Source organism: Lonchura striata, chromosome 34, assembly GCF_046129695.1.
Source record: "Lonchura striata isolate bLonStr1 chromosome 34, bLonStr1.mat, whole genome shotgun sequence".
NCBI classification, from domain to species: domain Eukaryota; kingdom Metazoa; phylum Chordata; class Aves; order Passeriformes; family Estrildidae; genus Lonchura; species Lonchura striata.
This window is the reverse complement of record NC_134636.1, coordinates 2881240-2905106: the sequence shown is the minus strand read 5'-3', so window position 1 is coordinate 2905106 and position 23867 is coordinate 2881240. Positions and strand designations below refer to the sequence as shown.

Genomic DNA, 23867 nt, shown 5'->3' with positions numbered 1-23867 from the left:
CGGGGCTCATGGGATCAAGCAAGTCCTGACAAACCATGGCTCTGCCCTGATTTCCCTCTGCTCTAGTGCAGTCCATTAGGAAGGTTTCCTACAATACTGATGGAAAACTATTTGCAAGAGCTTCCAAAAAATCCACATTCCTCTTTGAAGAGTATATTTTATGATTGTTCTATTTAGAACAGAGGTGGCTGCAGGATTTAGCGACTGATATTGGCCCAGGGACTCTCCTGAGGATGTCTGGCCTAGGCAGAGAAGCTGTGCCTTGAGGTCTGAGGCAGTGTGGACAACCTTGCTCCACATAGCCCAAGCCTGTCCTGTCTCTGCTCAGTCACCTGGGACCTGCTGTGCTTGGAGAAATGGCTGCACTCAGGCAAAGAGGGGTGTTCTTCTTTTACTTTTTGAAGCAATCTAAAATTCCTAAGCTTCCCCATTTAAAACAGACACACTCCTCGTGTGTGTGCAAGCCCTAGGTACCTCAAGGAGGTTCCCCTTCCCCAAGGCAGAGCCCTGCAAGGAATGCTGTAGTCACACAGGAAGTTCTGCAATGAACACAAATCCAGAGTTGGCTCAGGGCAGAATGAGAGCAACTCCTGAAGGACAGACCAGCTTTGCACTCCTTGCAGCTCAAAGCTCCCAGTGGGTCCTTGGGAGGTGTGTGAGTGATTCAGGAGTGAGGGAAGGGAAATGCAGAGAGCCCTGGAAGTGCTTCTGTGCAGACAGGCTGTGGGGAAGGGCACCGCACACCTGCCCTGGGCCGGCTGTGAGGGTGGATCATCATCCCAACCTGCACTGGCCATTGCAAGGGACTGCTGCCATGGACACTGCACCGACCCCACTGCGCCAGCCCATTGCTCAGGGCTGCTGTCACTGCCCAGAGCCAGAGGGGAGCCCTTGCTGTGGGTTTGTGCCGTGGCCGCCTGCCCTGTGCCGCGCGGGCCGGTCAGGTGCCGCGGAACCAGCAGCAAACACCAGGGCCAGGGCCAAGGCCGGGTCAGGCAGACAGAAAGGGGCAGTGCTGGGCACTGTTTGCATGGCAGCCCTCACTGGGACACCACACCTGGGTCACCTGGCCTGGCAGGTGCCATGGAAACCCCTGGCAGGGACTGATGGCACAGACCCTGGCACTGAGACGCTGCTGGGCCGGGTGCTGAGCACAGGGCTGGGCACACAGAGATGCTTTTGCTCTTGCTCAGCTCCCACTGAGCCAAAGCCTGGCCTGCCCCTCCTCTGGCCACGCTGGAGAGGGGCTGGGGCTGTGGGAGAGCTTGGGAGGGGACACAGCCAGGACAGGTGGCCCCCACTGACCCCGGGGATACCCCAGACCATAGGGCATCATGCTCAGGGTATAAAGTGGGGGGAACAAGGAGGAAGGGGGGACATTTGGAGTGATGGCTTTTCTCTTCCCACGTAACACTTAGGCTGGAGGGGGCCCTGTTTCACCAGTGGGCAGGGTCAGCACCAAAGACACAGACACCAAATGAAGGAATTGTGTCATTTATATCATGCACAGCTGCAAAGAATTACAAAAGGATAAGCTCAGCAAAGCACATCATCATTAGCAAAGCATTACAAAAAAGCTCAGCAATGCATCCAGTCATTGTTACCAGAGATTGCCTGGAGTGATTAAGGAAAGATCCATCACCAGTTAGCCTCAGGCTTTACCATCATCCACAGCCACACATCAGCTGGGGAAAGCCAAGGACTGGAGAGCCACTCCCAGACACTGGGAATTCCTGCAGGTGCCTCCACCTCTGCAGCCAATGAAGCTCCAACCCCAAAGCTGGGAGAGGACCCAGCTTTTACACTGTTTAACAAACAAGCTGGCATCACTGCTAGTGTGAGAACATCTGCTTTCATTCTCCTGACTGCTTTCTCCCAAAGCCTGGCCAGGGCTGAAGGAGGAACCAAGGGAGTTGACTTTGATCCTTCACCCCCAAACAAGGCCAGATGTGGCCTTGTCTGTTTCTAAATACAGAAAGATAAATCCATGTTTTATCAAGGAACACATACATGGATCATGTTGTTAATCATGCTTCGTTAATGAGTGGATACAAATAAAACATTTGCTTGGAAGGTTCATCTAGAGGTGACCTTTGCCTCAGGACCTGTTCAGGCCTTGGTACTTTGATTGGTCCTGAGACCTACAATCAACTACAACCTTCGTAACAATTCTTTCAGTAACACAGCTTACATTTAAGTATTAAGCAAAAAGACATCTCCTCTTGTTCTACAATTAAGTGCAGTGTAAGTTCATTACTCAGAGCTATTCACATTCCTTTTAAAACATGCCTAAATTGTTGCCATTCTCCCTTATTTACCAAATGCCTCTCTTTTCTTAACACTGTATCTTTTAAGGAAGGTCTCAATACTCCACTTCCCAGCACAAAGTGTCCCAGCAACTCACCAAGTGCACACACTGCAATGATCACAGGCCCTGCCATGAATGCATTTCACAGCAGCCTCTAATTTGGCAGCCATGAAGCCAATCCCACCAAGAAGAATTTTCTTCTTTCTGCCACTCTTCTACTGCTCTTTCTGCCAAGGTGATTCCTGACTGTTGGCCTTCAAACCCATCACTGCTAGCAGTGCAACATCCCCGTCCCCTGATAGCCCAGGTTCCTCCTTGGCCAGCAAGCAGATAATCCGAGGCCATGTGGTTCTCTGGAGTCCCCATTTGTGTTTGTTGGAGCTCATAGGATGTGCTATTGGACATTTTAACAGCATCATTTGCTACCTATTCTAATAATCCATTCAGCTCCTTCATGTCAACTCCACAGGACAGGGCAGCGCACATGGGGCGCAGGGTGAACCAGAATCTTTTGCTTTCTGAAACCCAAGGCACTCTTTGGGTGGAAAATGTTCTCTGAGCCCTAAGTCTTCTGTGTGCTTGTTGCTGAAGGAGCCTAAATGGTGGCCCTGCAGCTGGGAGTGGTGTGACACTGACACTGACCAGCTGCAGCACCCCAAGTTCTACTGGCACTGGCAGTGATGCTAAAGCACAGAAATCTTCTGACACTGTAGCCTCTAGAACTATAACAGGGTTGGGTTTCTCCTGACGGGAAATCTGAGTGAATCCTGTCTCACTGATCATTGTATTCCTGTGTCCCACAGCAGAGTTTTCTGTAACTGTCCCTTCACTGACTCCGTTACGAGGCAGAGCCCATTGACAGAGTTCTGGCCACCCCACAGGGTGAGCCCTCCAAGGGAACCCCATTCCTCCCAGCTTCAGCTGAGAACATACCCAGCAATTAGTGACACTGAGTGCTTTGGCTACCTTGGTCTTTACATTTTCAAAACATTTTTGATGACTGATCCCTTGGTGAGACTCTGGAGGTGTTTTGGCAAACAAAGGTTCTGGCTGACTATCAAGGTACAAATTACAGACATCAGTAGTACTTTAGTGATACAATTCTTCATTCTTTTTGCTCAATCTCATTCAAGTTAGGAACAATAATTCTGTTGTCCATGGAGCTGGCACCTTTTTAATTCCAGAATAATGCCCACAAGGTCCTTTAGTGTTCAGCTTTACCATGTTATCTGTGGGTAACAAGGCTTGGTGGGGCCCTTTCCCCTTTGGCTGGAAGAGGGCCAGGACCTCTATTTAGAGAAAAAAAAAGGAAAAAGAAAAAAAAAAAACAATTAGATGAATTGTAAAAGATACAAATAAAATCCAAGTGTTAGTGAAACATCTTCTGTAACTTTGCATTAGGAGGTAAATGATCTTTTTAAAAAGAGAACTCAGTTATTTACATTGTAAATGTGTGATGGCATGGATCCATCTTACTGACCTCAGCAGCCTTTTTTAAAGTTTTTGGGGGTTGTTTCCAACATTGTTATTTTAAATTGTGGTCAAAGCAATAGGAAATTGATTGGGGCCCTTCCAGCTCCAGACAGGACTGGGAATCTAAACTCTGTCAAACCCCAAATCCTTTAGAAGATGACCTTCCTTCTCACTCTGGGAATGAGCTGCACATTCCCTCTGAAATTGTCAGGGGTTTCTTAGGGATGAAAAATCCCACTTACGGCCTTTTGCTCTGGTTTGGAAGTGGGAAGGGCAACTCTCCATCCATCAGCTCCAGACTGCACTGCCTCAGGAACACGGCTCACTTTCCAGCTTTGGCCACTCATGGCACTTCTAGAGGAGGAAGAAAGTGCAACTACACAATTCCAGCCAAAAAGCAATGAAGAATGAATAGTGGAGATCCAGGCATTCCTGCAGAGATTCAGGGGCTCAGCTGGGACTGTGGAGAGTTTGGGTCCTTGCCAGTTGGATGTGTGTCCCCAGCTGCAATCTCCTGGCCTGCAGGAGAGTCTCACTCACCTGCCAAAGCAGAAAGCTCAGGCACTGTGCTCAAACGGGCTTGTCTGATGCAAAGCTGTCAGAGCAATGTGAGGGCAGAGCCAGCCCAGCTGTGCCCAGGGCAGTGCCCAGCAGAGCCCTGGCAGAGCCCAGAGCAGCCTCAGCACCCGCAGAGCCCGGCTGCAAGGAGAGAAACCAGAAACCACCCATCAGCTGAAGGCTCCTGTCCCCTTGTCCCAACTGCCCACAGAGCCCAGGCCATGCTGGCTGTGCCTAGAGCCATGCCCAGAGCTGCCCATCACTGCTGCCTTTGGGAGCAGAGCAGGAGGGCAGGACATTCCCAGCCTGCAGCCAGCCACAGCACATCCAGCCCTCAGCAGCTGCCCAGAGCAGGAGACTCCTTGTGCTTGTTGCCATCTCCCAAAAGCTCTGATTCCACCATGCCAAGCAGACGGGGACTCACCTCATGCCATCCTCTGCTGGGAGAAAAGCTGGTCCCAAATGATGTCCTCAGCCTTCTCCAAGGGCACGGCCCATCCACGCTGCAGCTGCTCCCAAGCGCTTCCCAATCCCGACTGGACCTTACATTGAACGCTTCCTCAAGAAAAACAAACAACAAACTGTTGAAAAGTGATTAGAGACATGGGGAAACAAGAAAACAACTCTTATCTCTGTCAGGGGTCTGAGGAAGGCCCAACCCCCACATGCTAGGGAAAATCCCACCCATGGGGGAGAGAAGCCCACACTTTCTCTCTTCCCTCCTGAACTACCCCCCAAAATAACAGTGATCACAAAGCAAACAAGGGCAGTGGAGCAGGCCAAGCCATTCCTTGCCTGCAAAGCAAAGCAGCCCCTGCACAGGTTCTGGAGTCCCACCTCTGCTCCCACCATGGGGGTTTGTTTGTGTCGGGCTGGCTGCCCCAGCCCCAGCCTCAGCCTAGGCCATGCTGGGTGGTAGGGGCTTTTAGCAGGGCCAGGAGCAAACTCCCATTTTGTATCCACCCCAACCCATGCCCCCAGCCCTGCCAAAAAGCAGCTGGGCAGCCGACTGAAGTTGCATCTGCCCCAGAACAAGGAGAACCTTTTGTTCCCAGCCAGTCTGAGCAATGCCCAAATCTGGGAGCATTTCCCCGGCTGTGGACTCATCTGCAAATTCGCTGTGGAGCCTGGCTTTGGAGAAGGTGCCAAAAGTTCATCATCTTCAGCTGCCAGTATCCAAGTTCAGGAAGAGGTTATCATCCTTGATGTCGTCCTCGCTGTCTCCAGCAGCCCCACCTGGTACAGCTTCTCCAGGGGCTCCTTCTCCTTCCCTGGGGGTCAGACCAGGCTGTCAGGGCTCTGCCCAGGGCCCCAGCTGTCAGGCAACTGGGACAAGCAAAACCACCTTGGATGGCAGCCACCAGTGCTGGGCAGAGCAGCTCAGCTCCAGCACAAGGGCTGCGTGTTCCCACCCAACAACCCCAGTGCATTGATATAGGCAAGGAAAAAAGTCTGGGTTTCCTTGATTCTGATTGCCAGGGCATGTGTGGAGCTGTAACTTACCAGGGCCCTGAAGCAAAGTGTGCATGAGGCTCTCTCCCTTCATCTATGACAGGTGACTATCCTGTATCCAAGGTTCACAGAACAGGTCTTCTAAGGAAGGTCTGTCCAAGAAGTGCATGGATAAACACCACCTGATAAGTTCTTGGCACTCTGGGCAGAGAAACCAGAAACCACCAGTCAGCTAGAGAAGGCTCCTGTCTGCTTTGCCCCACTCTTCCCATGCCCAGGCCATGCTGCTTTTGTGCTCCCAGCTGGGCCTAAACTTTCCCACCAATTCCCTGTTGTGGAGGAGAGCAGGAGAGCAGGACATGTGCCACCTCCTCAGCGGCTGCCAGAGCGAGATGCTCACGAGCCCGCTGCTGTCTCCCAGCACTGGTATTCCCCCGTGGCCAGAGATGAGGATCCACCTGGAGAGAGCCGCTGTGGCAGCGAGAGCTGATGGTCCCAGCTGATCTTCCGGCCCCTCCTGAAAGGGTGCTGCCCGCAGACCATCTGGTGCAGCAGGATGCCCAGGGACCAGATCGTTGCTGCCTCGCCATGGTACCAGCCCAAGCGGTTCCATTCCGGGGGGCTGTATGACAGTGTTCCTGTGGAATACAAATGGAGTTCATCAGGGGGATGCTGCTGCTTCCAGAGCTTGGCCCCAGCATCCCTGGGCGTGCAGGGGCTGCCCCAGTGGCACACGGGATGACTACTGCACTCTCGCCAGCACCTGGGATTGTGTACAAACTCAGGGCTGGACAAGAAGCCACTGGTGTTGGAAGAGGGCAGCAGAAGCCCCAGCAAGGCCTGACCATGACATGTAAAGCAAAAACCCATTCAGGGCTGGGGGAAAAAACAGGTCCTTATCCTCCCTGCCTGCAGTGCCCCAAAAATATTATGAAGCCAATATTTTATGTTTTCATAAAATATTATGAAAACAAGGTGAATGGAGCAGTTCAAGCCCTTCCTCTCGCCTGCACACCAAACTGGCTGGTGCACTGGTCCTGGCCCCCTCCTCTGCTACCCCCACCCACGGGTGCTTTTGTCAAGCTGCCTGCTGCTGCTCCAACCCCAGCCCCAGGCAGAGTGGTGGGCAAAGGCCGCCAGCAGGGCTGGAAGATGCCTCCCCACCCAGCCCCGCTCAAAAGCAGCTCAGGTAAAGACTCAGTACCCTGACTGGCAGCAAAAGGGAGAATCCTCGCTGCCACACCCAGCTTGGCCTGTGAGATGTTGGGCCATGAGATGGTGGGACCGGGAGCACACCCCTGCCCGGGCTCACCTGCAAAGTCAGTGTAGGCTGTGTCCTGCAGGTAGGTGCCACAGCCAAAGTCGATCAATTTTGCCTGGCCAGTGGCCAGGTCAACCAGGATGTTCTCTGGTTTGATGTCACGGTGCAGGACCCCGCGGCTGGTGCAGTGCCGCACGGCCTCCAGCACCTGGCGGAACAGCTCCCGTGCCACCTCTTCACACAGGAACCTCCGTGCCCGAATGAAATGCAGGAGGTCCTGAGACCGCTCCGGCCGCTCCAGCACCATCACGATGCTGTTGGGGAGCTCAAACCACTCCAGCAGCTGGACCACACCAGGGAAGCCGGTGGACACCTTGTCCAGCAGGACGATCTCCAGGGGTGCGCTGGTGCCGTCGGGCTGCGGGAGGACCACGGTGCCACCAGTGGGACTGATGTCGTGCCAGGGCAGGGGAACCCCTCAGCCAGCCCGGGATGCTCTGTGCCCTGCGCTGGCCCCACGCCCGCTCCCCATCGAGGCGTCCTGGTGGCTTCCCCCATGCCGGGGCTCGCCTCATCCCCGCCCGGCACGGCCCGGCTGTTCCCGCTGGCCCCGCTCACTCACCAGCTCGCCCCAGCGCCGGACGCGGTTCCGTGGCACCCTTTTGATGGCCACCTGCAAGCCAAAGGCAGCAGCGGGCTGAGCTCGCCGCCCGCCCTGCCGAGCCCCATCCTCCTGCTTCCTTCTCCTCCGCCTCCTCCTTCCTCCTCCTTCTCTTCCTTCCCTATCCTCCTCCTCCTGTCCCTCCTTCCTCCTCCTCCTCCTCCCTCCTTCCTCCTCCTCCTTCTCCTTCTCTTCCTTCTCCATCCTCCTCCTCCTTCTCTTCCTTCTCCATTCTCCTCCTCCTCTCCCCATTCCTCCTCCTCCTTCTTTTCCTCCTCCTCCTCCTCCTCCTCCTCCTCCTCCTCCATGCCCGCCGCCGGCCCCGCCGCTCACCGGGGCGCCGTCCGAGAGCCGCGTGGCTGCGAACACTCTGCCGAAGCCGCCGCGCCCCAGCAGCGAACCCACTCGGTACCGCTCCTGCAGGGCCTCCTGCGCCTTCCCTGCGGGCGGGACGCGGCTGTCAGCGCTCGGCCCGGGGCCAGGAGCGGCCCCCGAGCGCCCCCCGAGCGCCTCGGGCCGGCCATCCCCAGGCCTTCGGTCTCGGCAACGGGACACGGGAGGCTCGGGGCCGGCGGCCGCGCTGCCGAGCGGCGGAGCTCGGGCCGGGGAAGCCGCAGCGGGGGCGGCGGGAGCGGCCGTGCCGCGTGTGTCCTCCGCGGGGCCCGGGAGGCGCCGGCGCCGGGGCCGGACCCTGCGGCGGGGCCGGGGCCGGGCTCGGGCCAGGCGGAGCCAAAGGGCGGCGATGCCGGCCCAGCCCCAGGCACTGATGCCCGCCCGGCAGCGCCACCGCCAGCACGGCCAGAGCCGGGCGGAGGCGAGACCGCGGCGGGGCGGGCGGGGCCGGGGACGGGGCAGCCCCGCCCGGGGCCGGGGGCGGGCCGGGGGCATGGCCCGGCCCGGCATGGGGAGAAGGAGGCGGGGAGAGGAGAGGGACACCGGGGAAGGACACCGAGGGGAAGGTGTCCGACAGCGGGGGAGGGAGAAGAGAAAGAAGAGAAAAACTGCTTTTGCTGCTGCCGCTGCTGCCGCCGCTGCTGCCGCCGCCGCCGCTGCTGCCTCTGCAACTGAAGCACCGAGGCCGTTTGTCCGCGTGTCCGTTCCCCGCTCGCCCCACGAGCCCCACGGCCGAGCCCCGCGCGCCCCGGGGACAGCCCCTTCGTCTGTCCAGACACGGGAACTTTGCAGTGTGGAGCCCAGATCCAGAGTCCTGACTCCTGCACACTGGCAGAGGAATCCCCTCTGCTGTGTCGCTGCTGTGAATTGTCCTTGCTGAGGCTCAAACACCCTTGGGGCACATTCCCGTGCTCTAGGATTCCTACCTGACCCAAGCACTGCACCTGTGTCTGCAGCGTTGCTTTCCAGTAAAAACAGGGGAAGGAAAACTGCGTGTAGCTCATGGTATTTTACAGTGTTTATAACTTTCTAAGTGACCCATCTTAGAGGTGAGATCCATTTGGAATTCATGGCATGGAGAAGTCGTGCAACATGGCAAAGGAAAGCATAGAAATAAAGAGGAAAACATCTTAGATACTTTCTTTCATTTTCATTGCACTTCTGCAAAGCTGCTCCACTTCTCCAGGAATCTTCTCCTGTCTGCTCTTGTCAAGAACCTCTCATGGAGAACAAGGTCGAGCATCTATCCCAAAATTTGCCACCTGCTGCAGCTTCTCTTGGCTTTCCACAGTGCACTGTGTGTGCAGCGCGACTTTTGCAGCAAAGCAGGCCAAATGTTTGGAGACCTTTACATGTCCTTTCTTTTCCTGGGGGGCTGGGGAGTTGTGCCACTGGTGAAGTGGCACAACTGTGACTGTTTGTCCTGGTTTAGGGCAAATTTTGTGAGGAAACCTCCAAAAGGAGTCCGTCTACAAATCAAGTTCAAGCGGCCCCTCTCCCTACTATTTCAGGAGAAGACTTCCCTGGAGAAAAGTGGAAAAAATCAGTTTATTTAACAACTATAGTGTTCACAAGCATGAATAATATGAAATAAACCCCCTCAGAGTTCTGAAGAGATGGCAATTCAGAAAGTCCTTTTTGTGGGTTGTAGTTGGCTCACTCGGTCTCTTCTCAGTCTCTCTGGCACTGGAATGCAGCTTCCCAGACCTCAGTGGGCCACAGGTGTGAGCTGCTGGTGTTTTTCTGGGTTTTCAGTCCAGAGCAGGTTTAAACAGTTCCAAGAAAAAGGAAAGTCTGTGATGGTTACTAAATTGTTCAAATGTTCAACTCCTGTTTGTTGGCAAGAAACCTTTCTGTGCCTCTGAGTGTCACCATCCCTGAGCCCAAAGGACACAAACCTGATGAGTTGTGGTTTCCACTGCAGGGGCACTTGGGACCTTGGCTCTGCACAGGAGAGCTCTTCATCCACTTTCTCTCTTTTCCCCCCTCTGGGCATGGAGGGAGCTTCTGACTTCAGCACGTGACTCGTGTGTGGAAAGAGCAAATTTGGGCAGAATTGGGGCAGGGAGGGTTTGGGGGGACCTTGGGATCTGTGCTGGGCACAGAAAGCGTTTTCCATTGCTCTGAGACTGACTACTGTGCAAAGTGGATTTAATAGCCAGCAGAGGAATGACTTCTGCATTTGATGGAGCTGTGCCTTCCCTTGGCTTTGTTGGCTGACAAGAATTGAACATCCCTCTGTGTCTCAGGCAGCTCTTACTCCAAGGAAAGCAGGTGGGGGTTGGAGCCAAGGAGCTGAAACCTGCAGGTGCAGCCTGGGCTGGAGGGAGCTCAGATTTGCACAAGGCTGCTCTGAGTGCCAGGGCTTGGATGGGGGAAATGGTGGGGTGGGGGTAGGGACAGAGTCTGATGGATTGTCAGCCATCAAGGGTCTTGATTTTCATATCTATTTCAACTGCATGAGGAGGTACTTGAATTCAGTGTCAAGTGGAGATTGCACATATTCATTTATGTGGAATAAAAAGATGAAACAGGACCTAACAAATCTTTTCTGTGTCTTTATAAAAATAAAGCATTCACTTTGAATACACTACTAAAGCCTGCCTAATTAATCACAAAAGATTTAAAAACTTAAATCAAATTATTCCCAGAGGCTTGGCTTGTTCAAGCATTCTGAATGTTAATGAGCTTTGGGGCACTATTTCTCCAGTGAATCTAACTCAGAGTACACAAATTATTGTAATTCCTTTTAAATGTCATCTTGAGAGAGTTGCTTGGGGGATGAGGGTCAGGGCTTGTGTGTCCTGCTTGGCACAGTCCGGGCAGGGCTTTCACAGCCCCATCCCACACTCCATTTCCCAGCTGGAGCTGCTGGTGCCTCTGAGTTCTGCTGCCCCAGCCCCAGGGAGGACTTGGGGTCATTTGGTCACTCAGGAGCTGGGCTGGGAGCTCCAGAGGTGGCTGTGGAGCATTGCCTATGCTGTGCTAGGGACTGGCAGACACTGCTGGGCTGGGATAGAGGCTCTGGGGGGATTGGGGTTCCAGGGCAGGGCAGTGCTGGGGCTCCAGGGCAGGGCAAGGCTGGACCTGCCCCTTCCTCCCCCACACACAAAAGGTTTCCAGCCAACAATCTCCTCCAGTCTTTCACACCAGGCAATGTTGGAGGTGTAATCCCAATTCTGGACATAGGCACCTGGATAAGAAGAGTTCTGTTCCATAGGAAGCAAAGCACAGAGCCCCAGTGTTTGGAAGGCAGATGAGAGCCTCACAAGGCCAAGGTCAGCCAGACTTGTCAGGAATGGCAGATTGTCTGCAGGCAGCCTCTGGATATAGGGAATTTTGGAGACAGAATCCAAATTTTGGCCATGGGCACCTGGAGAAGCAGGACAGTGTTGCAATGCGGGCAGCCTCTCTTGCCGCGATACCCCGAGCAGTGGTGTGCTGGGGGGTGAGAGGGAAGAGAACGGGCGGCTGCTCCCCCTGTGAAGCTCTGCAGTCCCACTTGGCGTGGGGAGGCAACACGGGACTTGGGGGTGAACAGGATGGTTTCATTCAGTGAGCCCCAAGACCCTCTGGGGAGGGCGAACAAAGGTTTTATACCAGAACTCAAGAGGCGGGGTATAGGAACAGCAACCACTGAGGGTACGCCTGGGGAAGAGTCTAAGGAGGAACTAACAGAGCACAAACCTATCAGGGGAAACAGGGGAGAGGAGTAACACAAAGTAACCAAAAGGGTGTTGAGCCTCACTAAATAGACGGAATGCTCTGGAAGCAGGGGAGGAGGCTACGAGGAGTGACAGGGAATGTTCTGGGGAAAGGGGCAGGGAAAGGGAGGATTGACAACTTGGAGAGGAGGGGGGTAGGGAAGAGCTTGGGAAGATTGAAAACTGGGGAAGGGAGGAGATTAGGGGTTGGGGGTTGAACATACACAGAACAAATATCAAACTAAAGAAAAACACACAACAGGACAATTCTTTCCCATAGGAAGGAAAGCATGGAGCCTTCCCCAGTGTTTTGGGCACAGATGAGAGGTGACCCTCATGAAACCACTTCCAACCAGACTTGTCCTGGCAATATTCCTATGGGAACAATCCCTGGATAAAAGGACATTTGGACGTAAAATCCCAGTTCTGGCCATGGGCACTTGGAGGAGAAGGAGAGTTCTTTTCCACTGAAAGGAAAGCAGGGAGCCCCAGTGTTTCCTGTCCCAGTGAGCCCCAGTAGCAGAGAAGAGACCTTTAACATGCCAAGGTCAGCTGGACCAGTCAGGCAGTCCACGGGAGGCCAAACCAGCCAGACCTGTTCTGTGTTCCTTTGGTTCAATGGGGTCCCACAGTGCCACAATAGCCCCTGGGTTCCATGAGACCTCCTAGTTTCTCAATGGTTCCAATGATTCCATGAGGCCATGGAGTGTCCCAATGGTCTCCATGGTTCCCCAGGCCCCACAATGACATGTGAGTCCTCTGATCCATGAGGCCCACAATGTCACAATGGACCTTTGGACCATGGGGGTTTGCAGTGTCACAATGGTCTCCTTTGGCTCCACAGTGTCACAATGGACCACTGATGACACAAGGCCCCACAGTGTCACAATGGTCCTCTTGGTTCTGTGGGGACCCCAGGGTCACAATGGTCTCACTGGTTCCATGTAGCCTCACAGTGTCACAATGCTTTGCTGATTCCATTGGGTATCATAGTATCCCAATGGTCTCCATGATCCAATCTGTCCCCCAAGTGTCACAATGGTGTCCATTGTTCCATGGTGCCTCACAGTGTCACAATGGCCCCTTGGTCTCACAGGCCCCACAGTGTCACAATGGCTCCTTGTTTCCATGGTTCCTGTGCTGGTGCATTCCCTCCTCCCCTTCTCAGGCTGCCCTGCCAGCTGAGAAATGCTCACTGGGCCTCGGTCTTGGCCAGCAGCCCCTGGGCTCAGCTCCTCTGGAGCTCATCACAAACACTGTCTGCTCCAGGCACTGCTGCTGCCCAGCCAGCTCCTGGTTACTTTAGGAGCAGCCCTGGAACTGTTTGTGTTCCCTCAGTGGCACAACATCCCTGTTCTCACCCTGCCAAAGAAAGCTGCTGATGCCAAGTGTGGCCAGGATGAAACATGGCTGGGACTGCAGCCCCTCTCTAGGGGCCCTACAAACAGCGCTCCAAAAGGAGCCCTTGGAGCTCTCCTGGGCCAGCGACTCCCTCTGAGTGGGGCCTCTCCGAGCCGGGAACTCTCCCGTTTGCTGAATTCGGGGATCCCGAAACAACGAGGGAGCCTGGGCCGATCCCCCCACTCCTCCAGGCTCAACCCTTCCCTGCTGGGGAGATGCCAAAGCATCCTCAAGGAGCATTTCCCCGCCCTTAGGGGAATTTCTCACAGGTGCCTTGCACTGACTCTCTGTGTCTGTGTGCACACAGGAGTGCCTGTGCTGGGGAATGTGGCAGAAATGCTGCTCTCTGAGGGCTCTGAGTGCCCTGGATAGCTGAGCCTGTCAGGCCTGTAAGTGAGGTCAAGTGATGCAGCCTAAGCTAAGTTAAATGCTGCTAAGAGTTGTTTTTTGCTATAAGTTATAAGCTGAGCTAAATCCTGTTAAACGATATTCCTCTGTTAAATTGAAAAGTCATAGGTTATAAGTTATGTTAAATACTGTTAATATCTGTTCTTTTGCTAAATTTTGAAGTTGAAGGTAGAAGTTAAGGTTAAGGTATAAGTTAAGTCCTGTTAAATTCGAGCTCTGTTCAGCTTTTGGCCCATATTCCTTTTATCCTTGCCCTCACTGTTCTATGTGTCCCTGTGCCACATAAAGGGACAGTTCTCTGATCATTTCAGTTTGATTGCCTGGATTTTGTTTGGATTTGTGGTTGATTTGTTTCCTAGGGGTGCCTTAAGTGTGAAGTGTTGTCCTGGGTTGTAAGATAAGCTTGTATTCCATTTGCCATCTGTTGAAGGCAAACCGGTTGGACAGGTTTTTGTTATCTCTCTCAGAGACAATGGTTTGCCCCGTAGAGGCAATGGTTTGTTTATACACCATTGACTGATTCAATGCAGGGCTGGTAAATGTAACACCGTGAGGGGTCCCACCCAGAGGGGGGAAGCCAAGCACTCTATTGTTGTTTAAAGGGGTAGCTTTTTGGGGAGAGGAGGCAGCTCTCTGGGCGGGACTCCGAGAGAAGCAGCTCGCTCTCTCTCTTCGCGGGATTCCCAGAGAAGCAGCTCGCTCTCTCTCTCTTTTCGGCGGCACTCGCAGCGAAGCAGCCGGCGCGCGCTGAGGCGACGGCAGCGGAGCTCAGAGGCAACCCCGGCGCAGAGGAAGACCGGCCCCACTGCCACCAGATCTTCAGAGGAAAACTGTACCCTTCTAAAGATCACCACTTCAGCTGCAACTCATCAACAATTGCAAGGGGAGCAATTGTCCCAGCAGAACTACTGGCACCCCGACTCCTCAGGTTCTGGACTTTTTTCACTGGTTTTGTTTGTACCGATTGCATTTGCCTTTTTAAATTGTTGTCTAGTTTTCTCCTAGTAAAGAATTGTTACTCCCATTCCCACATCTTTGCCTGAGAGCCTTTTAATTTAAAGATCCTGGTAATTCAGAGGGAGGGGGGTTTGCCGTTCTCCATTGCACAGGAGGCTTTGCCCTCTTCCACAGACTCCTGTCTTGTCGAACCAAGACAGAATTTGGCGCCCAACGTGGGGCCCGAGGGCATTGAGAGGGAAAAAGGATTAACAGTTCTTAAGTAATTTGGTTTTTTGTTGTGTGTAAAAACATCTTCAGCATCACAATGTGGTCTAGTTTACCTTGGTTTGGGTGGCACGTGATCGTAGCTATACTTTTCCCATTTGCAGACCCTTATCTAAAAATGGGTCCTATAACTAAGGCTACGGTGTCTGTTATCAAGTTTGGCTTCTGGGTTAATTGGGTGAGGAATTCATGGATCTTTAATTTCCTCTGGAAGGCAGGTACATGGATTTATAGCTATCACACGTTAACTGTATGTTTTTGGGGTTACTTTAATAACGGTACCTACTGTGAGGAAATAGCACCTGGGCAAACTTTCTCCCAACCTTTTAACCATCTTTTTGGGTCTGCTCCACCAGTTCTCAAAGGGTTAAGATCCTTTCTAAGTGCTAATGATACCATACAATGGGTGGTGTTGCTGATAGTCCTGTTATATTTAGCATTCAGAGATAAGGGAAGATTAACCTGGATAACTACCCTCACACCTACACCACAGACTCGAGATGCTGCTGCTCCAGAGCCTGACCCTGCCTCACAGCCCACCTCAGAAATGAACCGCCCAGATTGGGTGAGGGTTCTGGTTAAGGAGATACGAGAGATGCTGAAGGAGTGCATTTCCCCAGCTGGTGAGAAACTGGCCCTTTGCCTTGAGGAAGGACAGTCTAATAGTACAGCTGTGGAACCCACAGATGTTACAACTGTCCAGGTTCCAGCTGAACCACAAAGGCAGTCACGGTCAGCAGCAGTGGCCCCGGTAGAAACAAGGAAGTCTAAGGTGAAAGCAGAGCACCCTGCAGATAGGGACAGGAATGGAGGAACCTCACAACCCACAGGGGACCCAGAGATTGCTATCATCACCGAGTCCCTGACGTACAAAAGTCTTCGTAATCTGCATAAAGGCATTGTGCGACGAGGGCGTGAGGCTTATGCTACCTGGCTACTCCGGGTTTGGGATCTTATGGGTACAGGCATGCAGCTGGACGGTGGTGAGGCAAGGAACTTGGGACCCTTGACCCAGGACTCGGGTATAAATCAGGTTTTTGTAAGGGAACCAGGATCCCTTTCTCTCTGGGAGCGGCTCTTAATGAGTGTCAGGGAGAGGTTTGTCCACAGAGAGAGAATGCAAGAGCACCATCATAGAATGTGCTGGAAGACCCTCGAGGAAGGGATCCAACAGCTGAGGGAAGTGGCAGTATTGGAGGTACTCTTTGGGAGGGATGGACGACACAATAATGACCCTGACAAGGTCAGGTGTACGGGACAAATGCTGTGGAGTCTGGCAAATCTTGGGCCATCTCAATACACCACCTTCATTGCAACAATCAATGCTGACGCCCACCAGGAGACAATAGGTTCTGTTGCCAACAAACTTAGGAATTATGAGAGTATGATTAATGGCCCAATGCAGGCTCATATCTCAGCCATGATTAAGGAGTTTAAAGAGGAGATGAGGGGGAGATAAGGAAGGTTAATACAGCACCCGTGAGAGTCACAGGCCCCAGAATCAGCGCCCAACATTCCCCAGCTAGAGAGAGAGGGTACACCCCAAGGGCTAATCTGTGGTTCTTCCTGCGTGACCATGGGGAAGACATGGGGAGGTGGGATGGGAAACCCACTTCTGTCCTGGCAGCACGGGTCCGTCAACTTAAGGAGGGAAACTCTAACCAGGGGAGTTCCACCAAAGTGAAGGTAGCCTCAACCTCCCGTGACCAAGCTTGTGGGTATGATCTGTCAGACCCCCTTGAAGGGACCTCTAGTATGTATGCCCAGGAAAGGAATGATAACCAGTGTTAGAGGGGCCCTGTCTCTAGCCAGGGAGAGGCATGGGAAAACCGGATCTTCTGGACAGTGTGGATCCGATGGCCTGGCACATCAGAGCCACAAAAATATGATGCTTTAGTTGATACTGGTGCACAGTGTACTCTGATACCATCGGGACATGTGGGGGCAGAGCCTGTTTCCATTGCTGGTGTGACAGGGGGATCACAACAATTGACTCTGGTGGAAGCCGAGGTGAGCCTGACTGGGAAGGAGTGGAAGAAACATCCTATAGTGACTGGCCCAGATGCTCCGTGTATCCTAGGCATAGACTTCCTCCGGAACGGATATTACAAAGACCCAAAGGGATTCAGGTGGGCTTTTGGAATAGCCGCTGTAGAGACAGAAGACATTAAGCAATTGAACACCTTGCCTGGACTGTCAGAAAACCCCTCTGCAGTAGGACTCCTAAGGGTGGAAGAACAACGCGTGCCAATTGCGACCTCGACAGTGCACCGCCGGCAGTATCGGACGGATCGAGATGCCGTGATCCCCATCCACAAAATGATTCGGGAGCTGGAGAGCCAAGGGGTGGTCAGCAAAACCCACTCACCCTTCAACAGCCCCATCTGGCCTGTGTGCAAATCTGACAAAGAATGGAGATTGACTGTGGACTATCGTGGCTTAAATGAAGTGACTCCACCGCTGAGCGCTGCTGTGCCGGACATGCTGGAACTCCAGTACGAGCTGGAGTCCAAGGCAGCAAAGTGGTATGCCACCATTGATATTGCTAATGCGTTTTTCTCCATTCCTCTGGCAGCAGAATGCAGGCCTCAGTTTGCTTTCACCTGGAGGGGCGTGCAGTACACCTGGAACCGACTGCCCCAGGGGTGGAAACACAGCCCCACCATCTGCCATGGACTGATCCAGGCTGCACTAGAAAAGGGTGAGGCTCCAGAACACCTGCAATACATTGATGACATCATTGTGTGGGGGAGCACAGCGGCAGAAGTGTTTGAGAAAGGTGAGAGGATCATCCAGATACTACTAGAAGCTGGCTTTGCCATCAAGAAGAGCAAAGTCAAGGGACCTGCCCGAGAGATCCAGTTCCTGGGAGTGAAATGGCAAGATGGACGGCGCCAGATTCCCACTGAGGTCATCAACAAGATCACAGCTATGTCCCCACCAACCAGCAAAAAGGAAACACAAGCTTTCCTGGGTGCCATAGGTTTCTGGAGAATGCACATTCCTGAGTATAGCCAGATTGTGAGCCCTCTTTATCTGGTTACCCGAAAGAAGAATGATTTCCACTGGGGCCCTGAGCAGCAACAAGCCTTCACCCAGATCAAGCAGGAGATCGCTCATGCTGTAGCCCTTGGCCCAGTCAGAACGGGACCAGAGGTCAAGAATGTGCTCTACTCTGCAGCCGGGAACCATGGGTTGTCCTGGAGCCTTTGGCAGAAAGTGCCTGGGGAGACTCGAGGCCGACCACTGGGATTCTGGAGCCGAAGTTACAGAGGGTCTGAAGCCAACTACACTCCCACAGAGAAGGAAATCTTGGCTGCCTTTGAAGGAGTTCAAGCCGCCTCGGAGGTAATTGGCACAGAAACACAACTCCTCCTGGCACCCCGACTACCGGTGCTGGGGTGGATGTTTAAAGGAAAGGTTCCCTCTACCCACCATGCCACTGACGCCACATGGAGCAAATGGATTGCCCTCATCACTCAACGCGCCCGTATTGGAAACCTGAATCGCCCTGGGATTTTGGAGATAATTACGAACTGGCCAGTAGGTGAAAACTTTGGTCTCACTGATGATGAGGAGCAGGTACAAGTGGCAAGGGCTGAAGAAGCTCCACCATACAACCAACTACCAGCAGAGGAGACCTGCTACGCTCTTTTCACTGACGGTTCCTGTCGCATCGTAGGGATGAACCGGAAGTGGAAAGCAGCCGTATGGAGCCCCACACGCCAAGTTGCACAAGCTACCGAAGGAGAAGGTGGATCGAGCCAACTCGCCGAACTCAAGGCCGTTCAGCTGGCTCTGGACATTGCTGAAAGGGAGAAGTGGCCAAAGCTCTACCTTTATACTGATTCATGGATGGTAGCCAATGCTCTGTGGGGCTGGCTGGGAAGGTGGAGGAAGGCCAACTGGCAATGTAGAGGAAAGCCAATCTGGGCTGCTGATATATGGAAAGACATTGCCTCTCGGGTGGAAAAGCTGACGGTGAAAGTCCGTCATGTAGATGCCCATGTCCCCAAAAGTCGGGCTAATGAGGAGCACCGAAACAACGAGCAGGTAGATCAGGCAGCAAAAATAGAGGTGTCAAAGATAGACTTAGATTGGCACCATAAGGGGGAGTTGTTCCTGGCTCAATGGGCTCATGATGCCTCAGGTCATCAGGGCAGAGATGCCACCTACAAGTGGGCACGAGACCGAGGGGTGGATCTAACCATGGACAGTGTTTCCCAGGTTATCCATGACTGTGAGACGTGTGCTGCCATCAAACAGGCCAAGAGAGTGAAGCCCCTATGGTATGGTGGGCGGTGGTCCAAGTACAAGTATGGGGAGGCCTGGCAGATTGACTACATCACACTGCCCCAGACACGCCAAGGCAAGCGCTACGTGCTGACCATGGTGGAAGCCACCACTGGATGGCTGGAGACTTTCCCTGTACCTCATGCCACTGCCCGGAACACCATCTTAGGCTTGGAAAAGCAAGTCCTGTGGAGACACGGCACCCCTGAGAGAATTGAGTCTGACAACGGTACCCATTTCAAGAACAGCCTTATCAACACCTGGGCCAGAGAACATGGTATCGAATGGATATATCATATTCCTTATCATGCTCCAGCTGCCGGCAAAGTTGAACGGTGCAACGGACTCCTTAAGACTACCCTGAAGGCACTTGGTGGGGGAACATTTAGAAACTGGGAAATTAACCTGGCAAAAGCAACCTGGATGGTCAACACCCGAGGGTCTGTCAATTGAGCTGGCCCTGCTCAGTCAGAACCCTTACACGCAGTAGATGGAGATAAGGTCCCTGTAGTACATATGAAAGGTATTTTAGGGAAAACTGTTTGGATTAATCCCACCTCAGGCAAAGACCAACCCATTTGTGGGATTGTCTTTGCTCAAGGACCTGGTTACACTTGGTGGGTAATGCAGAAAGATGGGGAGACCCGCTGTGTACCACAGGGAAACTTGGTCTTAAGAGAGAACTGGGTGTAAGATTTCATGGTGTGCAGATGGAAATAGAATAAGGGGTGGATAATGTCCTGGGTTGTAAGATAAGCTTGTATTCCATTTGCCATCTGTTGAAGGCAAACCGGTTGGACAGGTTTTTGTTATCTCTCTCAGAGACAATGGTTTGCCCCGTAGAGGCAATGGTTTGTTTATACACCATTGACTGATTCAATGCAGGGCTGGTAAATGTAACACCGTGAGGGGTCCCACCCAGAGGGGGGAAGCCAAGCACTCTACTGTTGTTTAAAGGGGTAGCTTTTTGGGGAGAGGAGGCAGCTCTCTGGGCGGGACTCCGAGAGAAGCAGCTCGCTCTCTCTCTTCGCGGGATTCCCAGAGAAGCAGCTCGCTCTCTCTCTCTTTTCGGCGGCACTCGCAGCGAAGCAGCCGGCGCGCGCTGAGGCGACGGCAGCGGAGCTCAGAGGCAACCCCGGCGCAGAGGAAGACCAGCCCCACTGCCACCAGATCTTCAGAGGAAAACTGTACCCTTCTAAAGATCACCACTTCAGCTGCAACTCATCAACCATTGCAAGGGGAGCAATTGTCCCAGCAGAACTACTGGCACCCCGACTCCTCAGGTTCTGGACTTTTTTCACTGGTTTTGTTTGTACCGATTGCATTTGCCTTTTTAAATTGTTGTCTAGTTTTCTCCTAGTAAAGAATTGTTACTCCCATTCCCACATCTTTGCCTGAGAGCCTTTTAATTTAAAGATCCTGGTAATTCAGAGGGAGGGGGGTTTGCCGTTCTCCATTGCACAGGAGGCTTTGCCCTCTTCCACAGACTCCTGTCTTGTCGAACCAAGACAAGTGTTCAGTCAGGAGCAGAGTGACTCTTGCCAAGGAACTTTGTGGTGCTGTCGCTTAATATTAAATCTGGTTTTTGCTGCTCCCTTGCCGGGGACTTTTCAGCGCTCTCAAGCCCTCGTTGGTAACAGGGTGAAGGAGCCCTGGCCAAGGCTCTGGCCCTGGGGGACACAGGGACAATGCCAGGGGGTCCCTGTCCCCCCGTCCCACCCCCCACAGCCCCAGCCCCCCTCCCTGTGTCGGGCTATGGGGTTGATCTCGTGGAACATCCTCTGGGGGAGGCTGCGGCGACGGGGGCGGGGGGACCCGGGGGGACTGGGGACCCCCCTATGCATGAGCAGTGTTGGACTTCTCTGGGGGAAACTGGGGCAGAGTGACCTCCTCAGTGAAATCACACAGCCCCTGGGATGTCACAGAGCCCCAGTGATGTCACACAGCCCCTGGGATGTCACAAAGCCCCTGCGATGTCACACAGCTCCTGTGATGTCACACAGCCCCCGTAATGTCACAGGACCCCTGGGATGTCACACTGGCCCTGTGATGTCACACAGACCCAGTGATGTCACACAGCCAACTGTGAAGTCACACAGCCCTTGCGATGTCACACAGCCCCAGTGATGTCACACAGCCCCTGCGATGTCACACAGCCCACTCTGAGATGTAACAGGCCACCTGGGATTTCATACAGCTGCTCTGTGATGTCACAGCCTGCTCTTTGAGGTCCCAGTCTGCTCTGTGATGTCACAAAATCTGCCCTGTGGCGTCACAGCCCAGCCTGTGATGTCACAGTCTCCCTTTAATGTCACAGCCTGCGCTGTGATTTCACAGTCAGCTCTGTGATGGCACAACCCACTCTCAGCCTTCTCTGTGACATCACACAGCTGCTCTGTGATGTCACAGAGGCCTTATCTATGATGGCAGAGTCTTCTATGTAGCCTCACATCCCATTCTGTGATGACACACAGCCAGCCTGAAATGTCATAGACAGCTTTGTGACATCAGAACCTCTTCTGTGATGTCCAACCTCCTCTGTGATGTCACAGCCTGCTCTGTGATGGCAAAACCCACTTATCATGTCACACAGCACCTCTTGGCCTCACAGACCCATCCTGTCATGTCACAACACCTTCAGTGATGTAACACAGCCACCCTATAATGTCACAGCACACTCTCTGACCTCACAGCTTGCTCTGTGATGTCATACAGACATCCTGTGATGTCACAGCCTGCTCTGTGATGTCACATAATCACAGAAACCAGAATTACTGGGTTGGAAGAGACCTTTAAGGTCATCAAATCCAACCCATGCCCTAATACCACTTCAGCTGAACCATGGCACTGAGTGCCACATCCAGTCTTTTTTTAAACATATCCAAGGATGCTGACTCCATCACCTCCCTGGACAGACAATTCCAGTACTTTATCACCCTTTCCATAAAAAACATTTTTCCTAATATCCAATCTAAATTTCCCTTGGTACAGCATAAGACTGTGTCCTCTGGTTCTGACAGCTGCTGTGAGGAGAAAGAGACCAACCCCCACCTGACTGCAACCACCTTTCAGGGAGTGTAGAGAGTGGTAAGGTCACCTCTGAGCCTCCTCTTCTCCGGGCTAAACAACCCCAGCTCCAACACTTGTTCCTCACAGGACTTGTGTTCCAAGCACATCACCAGCCTTGCTGCCCTTCTCTGGACATGCTCCAGGTCCTCCATGACCTTCCCAAACTGGGTGGCCCAGAACTGGACACAGCACTTGAGGTGCTGCCCAACCAGGGCAAGTACAGGGGAAGAATCACTGCTCTGCTCCTGCTGGCCAAACCATTCCTGATCCAGGCTAGGAGCCATTGGCCTTCTGGGCCACCAGGGCACACTGCTGGCTCATGTTCAACCGGGCTTTCGACCAGTGCCCCCAGGTCCCTTTCTGCCTGGGCACTGACCAGCCACACCATCCCCAGCCTGTAATGTTGCAGAGGGTGGTGTGGCCAAAATGCAGGGATGGGCACTTGGATTTACTAAGCTTCATCTTATTTGACTCTGCCCATCCCTCCAACTCTTCCAAGTCTCCCTGCAGAGCCCTCCTACCTTCCAACAGATGGACACACGCTCCCAGCTTAGTGTCATCTGCAGATTTACTAATGAAAGGCTCAATCCCCTCATCCATGTGGTCAATAAAAACATTGAACAGAGCTGGCCCAGCGCAGAGCCCTGAGGGACACCACTGGTGACTGTCCCCAGCTGGATGCAGCACCGCTCACCACCACTGTCTGGGCCGGCCATGCAGCCAGTTCTGAGCCCAGCACAGAGTGCTCCTGTCCCAGCCGTGGGCTGCAGCTTTTCCAGGAGTGTGCTGTGGGAGATAGTGCCAAAGGCCTTGCTGGAGTCCAAATAGACACATCCACAGCCTGTCCCACATCCACCAGGAGGGTCACCTGGTCATGTAAGGAGACCAGGTTGGTCAAACACGACATACCCCTCCTAAACCCCTGCTGGCTGGGTCTGACACCCTGGCCATCCTGTAAGTGCTGTGTGGTGACACTCAGTGTAAACTCCTCCATGACCTTACCGGGTACTGAGGTCAGGATGACTGGCCTGTAATTACCAGGATCCTCCTTCTCACCCTTGCTGTGAATGGGCATCACATTGGGCAGCTTCCAGTCATCTGGAACCTCCCCAGTGAGCCAGGACTGCTGGAAAATGATGGAGAGCAGCTTGGCAAGCTCATCTGACAGCTCCCTCATCGCCCTGGGGTGGATCCCATCTGGTCCCATGGATTTATGAACATCCAAGCAGCTCAGCAGTTCTCTGACTGCCTCCCCCTGGATAACAGTGGCCCACTCTGCTCCCTGACACCATCTACCAGCCCAGGAGGACAGTTGTCCTGAAGGCAAGTCGTCTTCTCACTAAAGACTGAGGCAAAGATGGCGTTAAGCACCTCTGCCTTCTCTCCATCTGCAGTTATTAAATTCCCTTCCACATCTAATAAATAACAAAGGTTGACCTTACCCTTCCTTTTACCATTAATATATTCATAAAAACATTTTTTATTAGCCTTTACTGAAGTTGCCATTTTAAGGTCAAACTGAGCTTCGGCCTCCCTAATTTCTTTCCTACATGCCCTAGCAGACCCATTAAACACTTCCTGAGGGACCTGACCCTCCTTCCAAAGATGATACATCCTCTTTTTATTCCTGAGTTCCTCCAAAACCTCCTTCACCATCCAGGC

The 23867-nt window shown here is 53.2% G+C and overlaps 1 protein-coding gene across 1 annotated transcript; it reads right to left on the bottom strand.

Moving 5' to 3' along the window:
• Positions 1 to 5885: 5885 nt before the first annotated feature.
• Positions 5886 to 23382, bottom strand: LOC110484333 (serine/threonine-protein kinase pim-1-like). Its single transcript, XM_077789473.1, has 7 exons — positions 23208 to 23382; positions 11215 to 11299; positions 8047 to 8476; positions 7675 to 7725; positions 7104 to 7470; positions 6250 to 6429; positions 5886 to 5992 (listed from the first exon to the last, which is right to left on the bottom strand). Exons 1-7 carry the CDS (start codon positions 23380 to 23382, stop codon positions 5886 to 5888), a joined length of 1395 nt encoding a protein of 464 aa, XP_077645599.1.
• Between the last annotated feature and the right edge of the window lie 485 nt (positions 23383 to 23867).

Bases quoted from the DNA above. Each gene is read 5' to 3' on its own strand.
- LOC110484333 (XM_077789473.1), bottom strand. From the start codon at position 23,382: ATGAGGGAGCTGTCAGATGAGCTTGCCAAGCTGCTCTCCATCATTTTC. The intron at 7,726-8,046 runs GTGAGCGGCGGG...TTTGGCTTGCAG, and splicing joins GGCTCTCGGACGGCGCCCCG to GTGGCCATCAAAAGGGTGCC. The intron at 6,430-7,103 runs GTGAGCCCGGGC...TGTATTCCACAG, and splicing joins AGCCTACACTGACTTTGCAG to GAACACTGTCATACAGCCCC.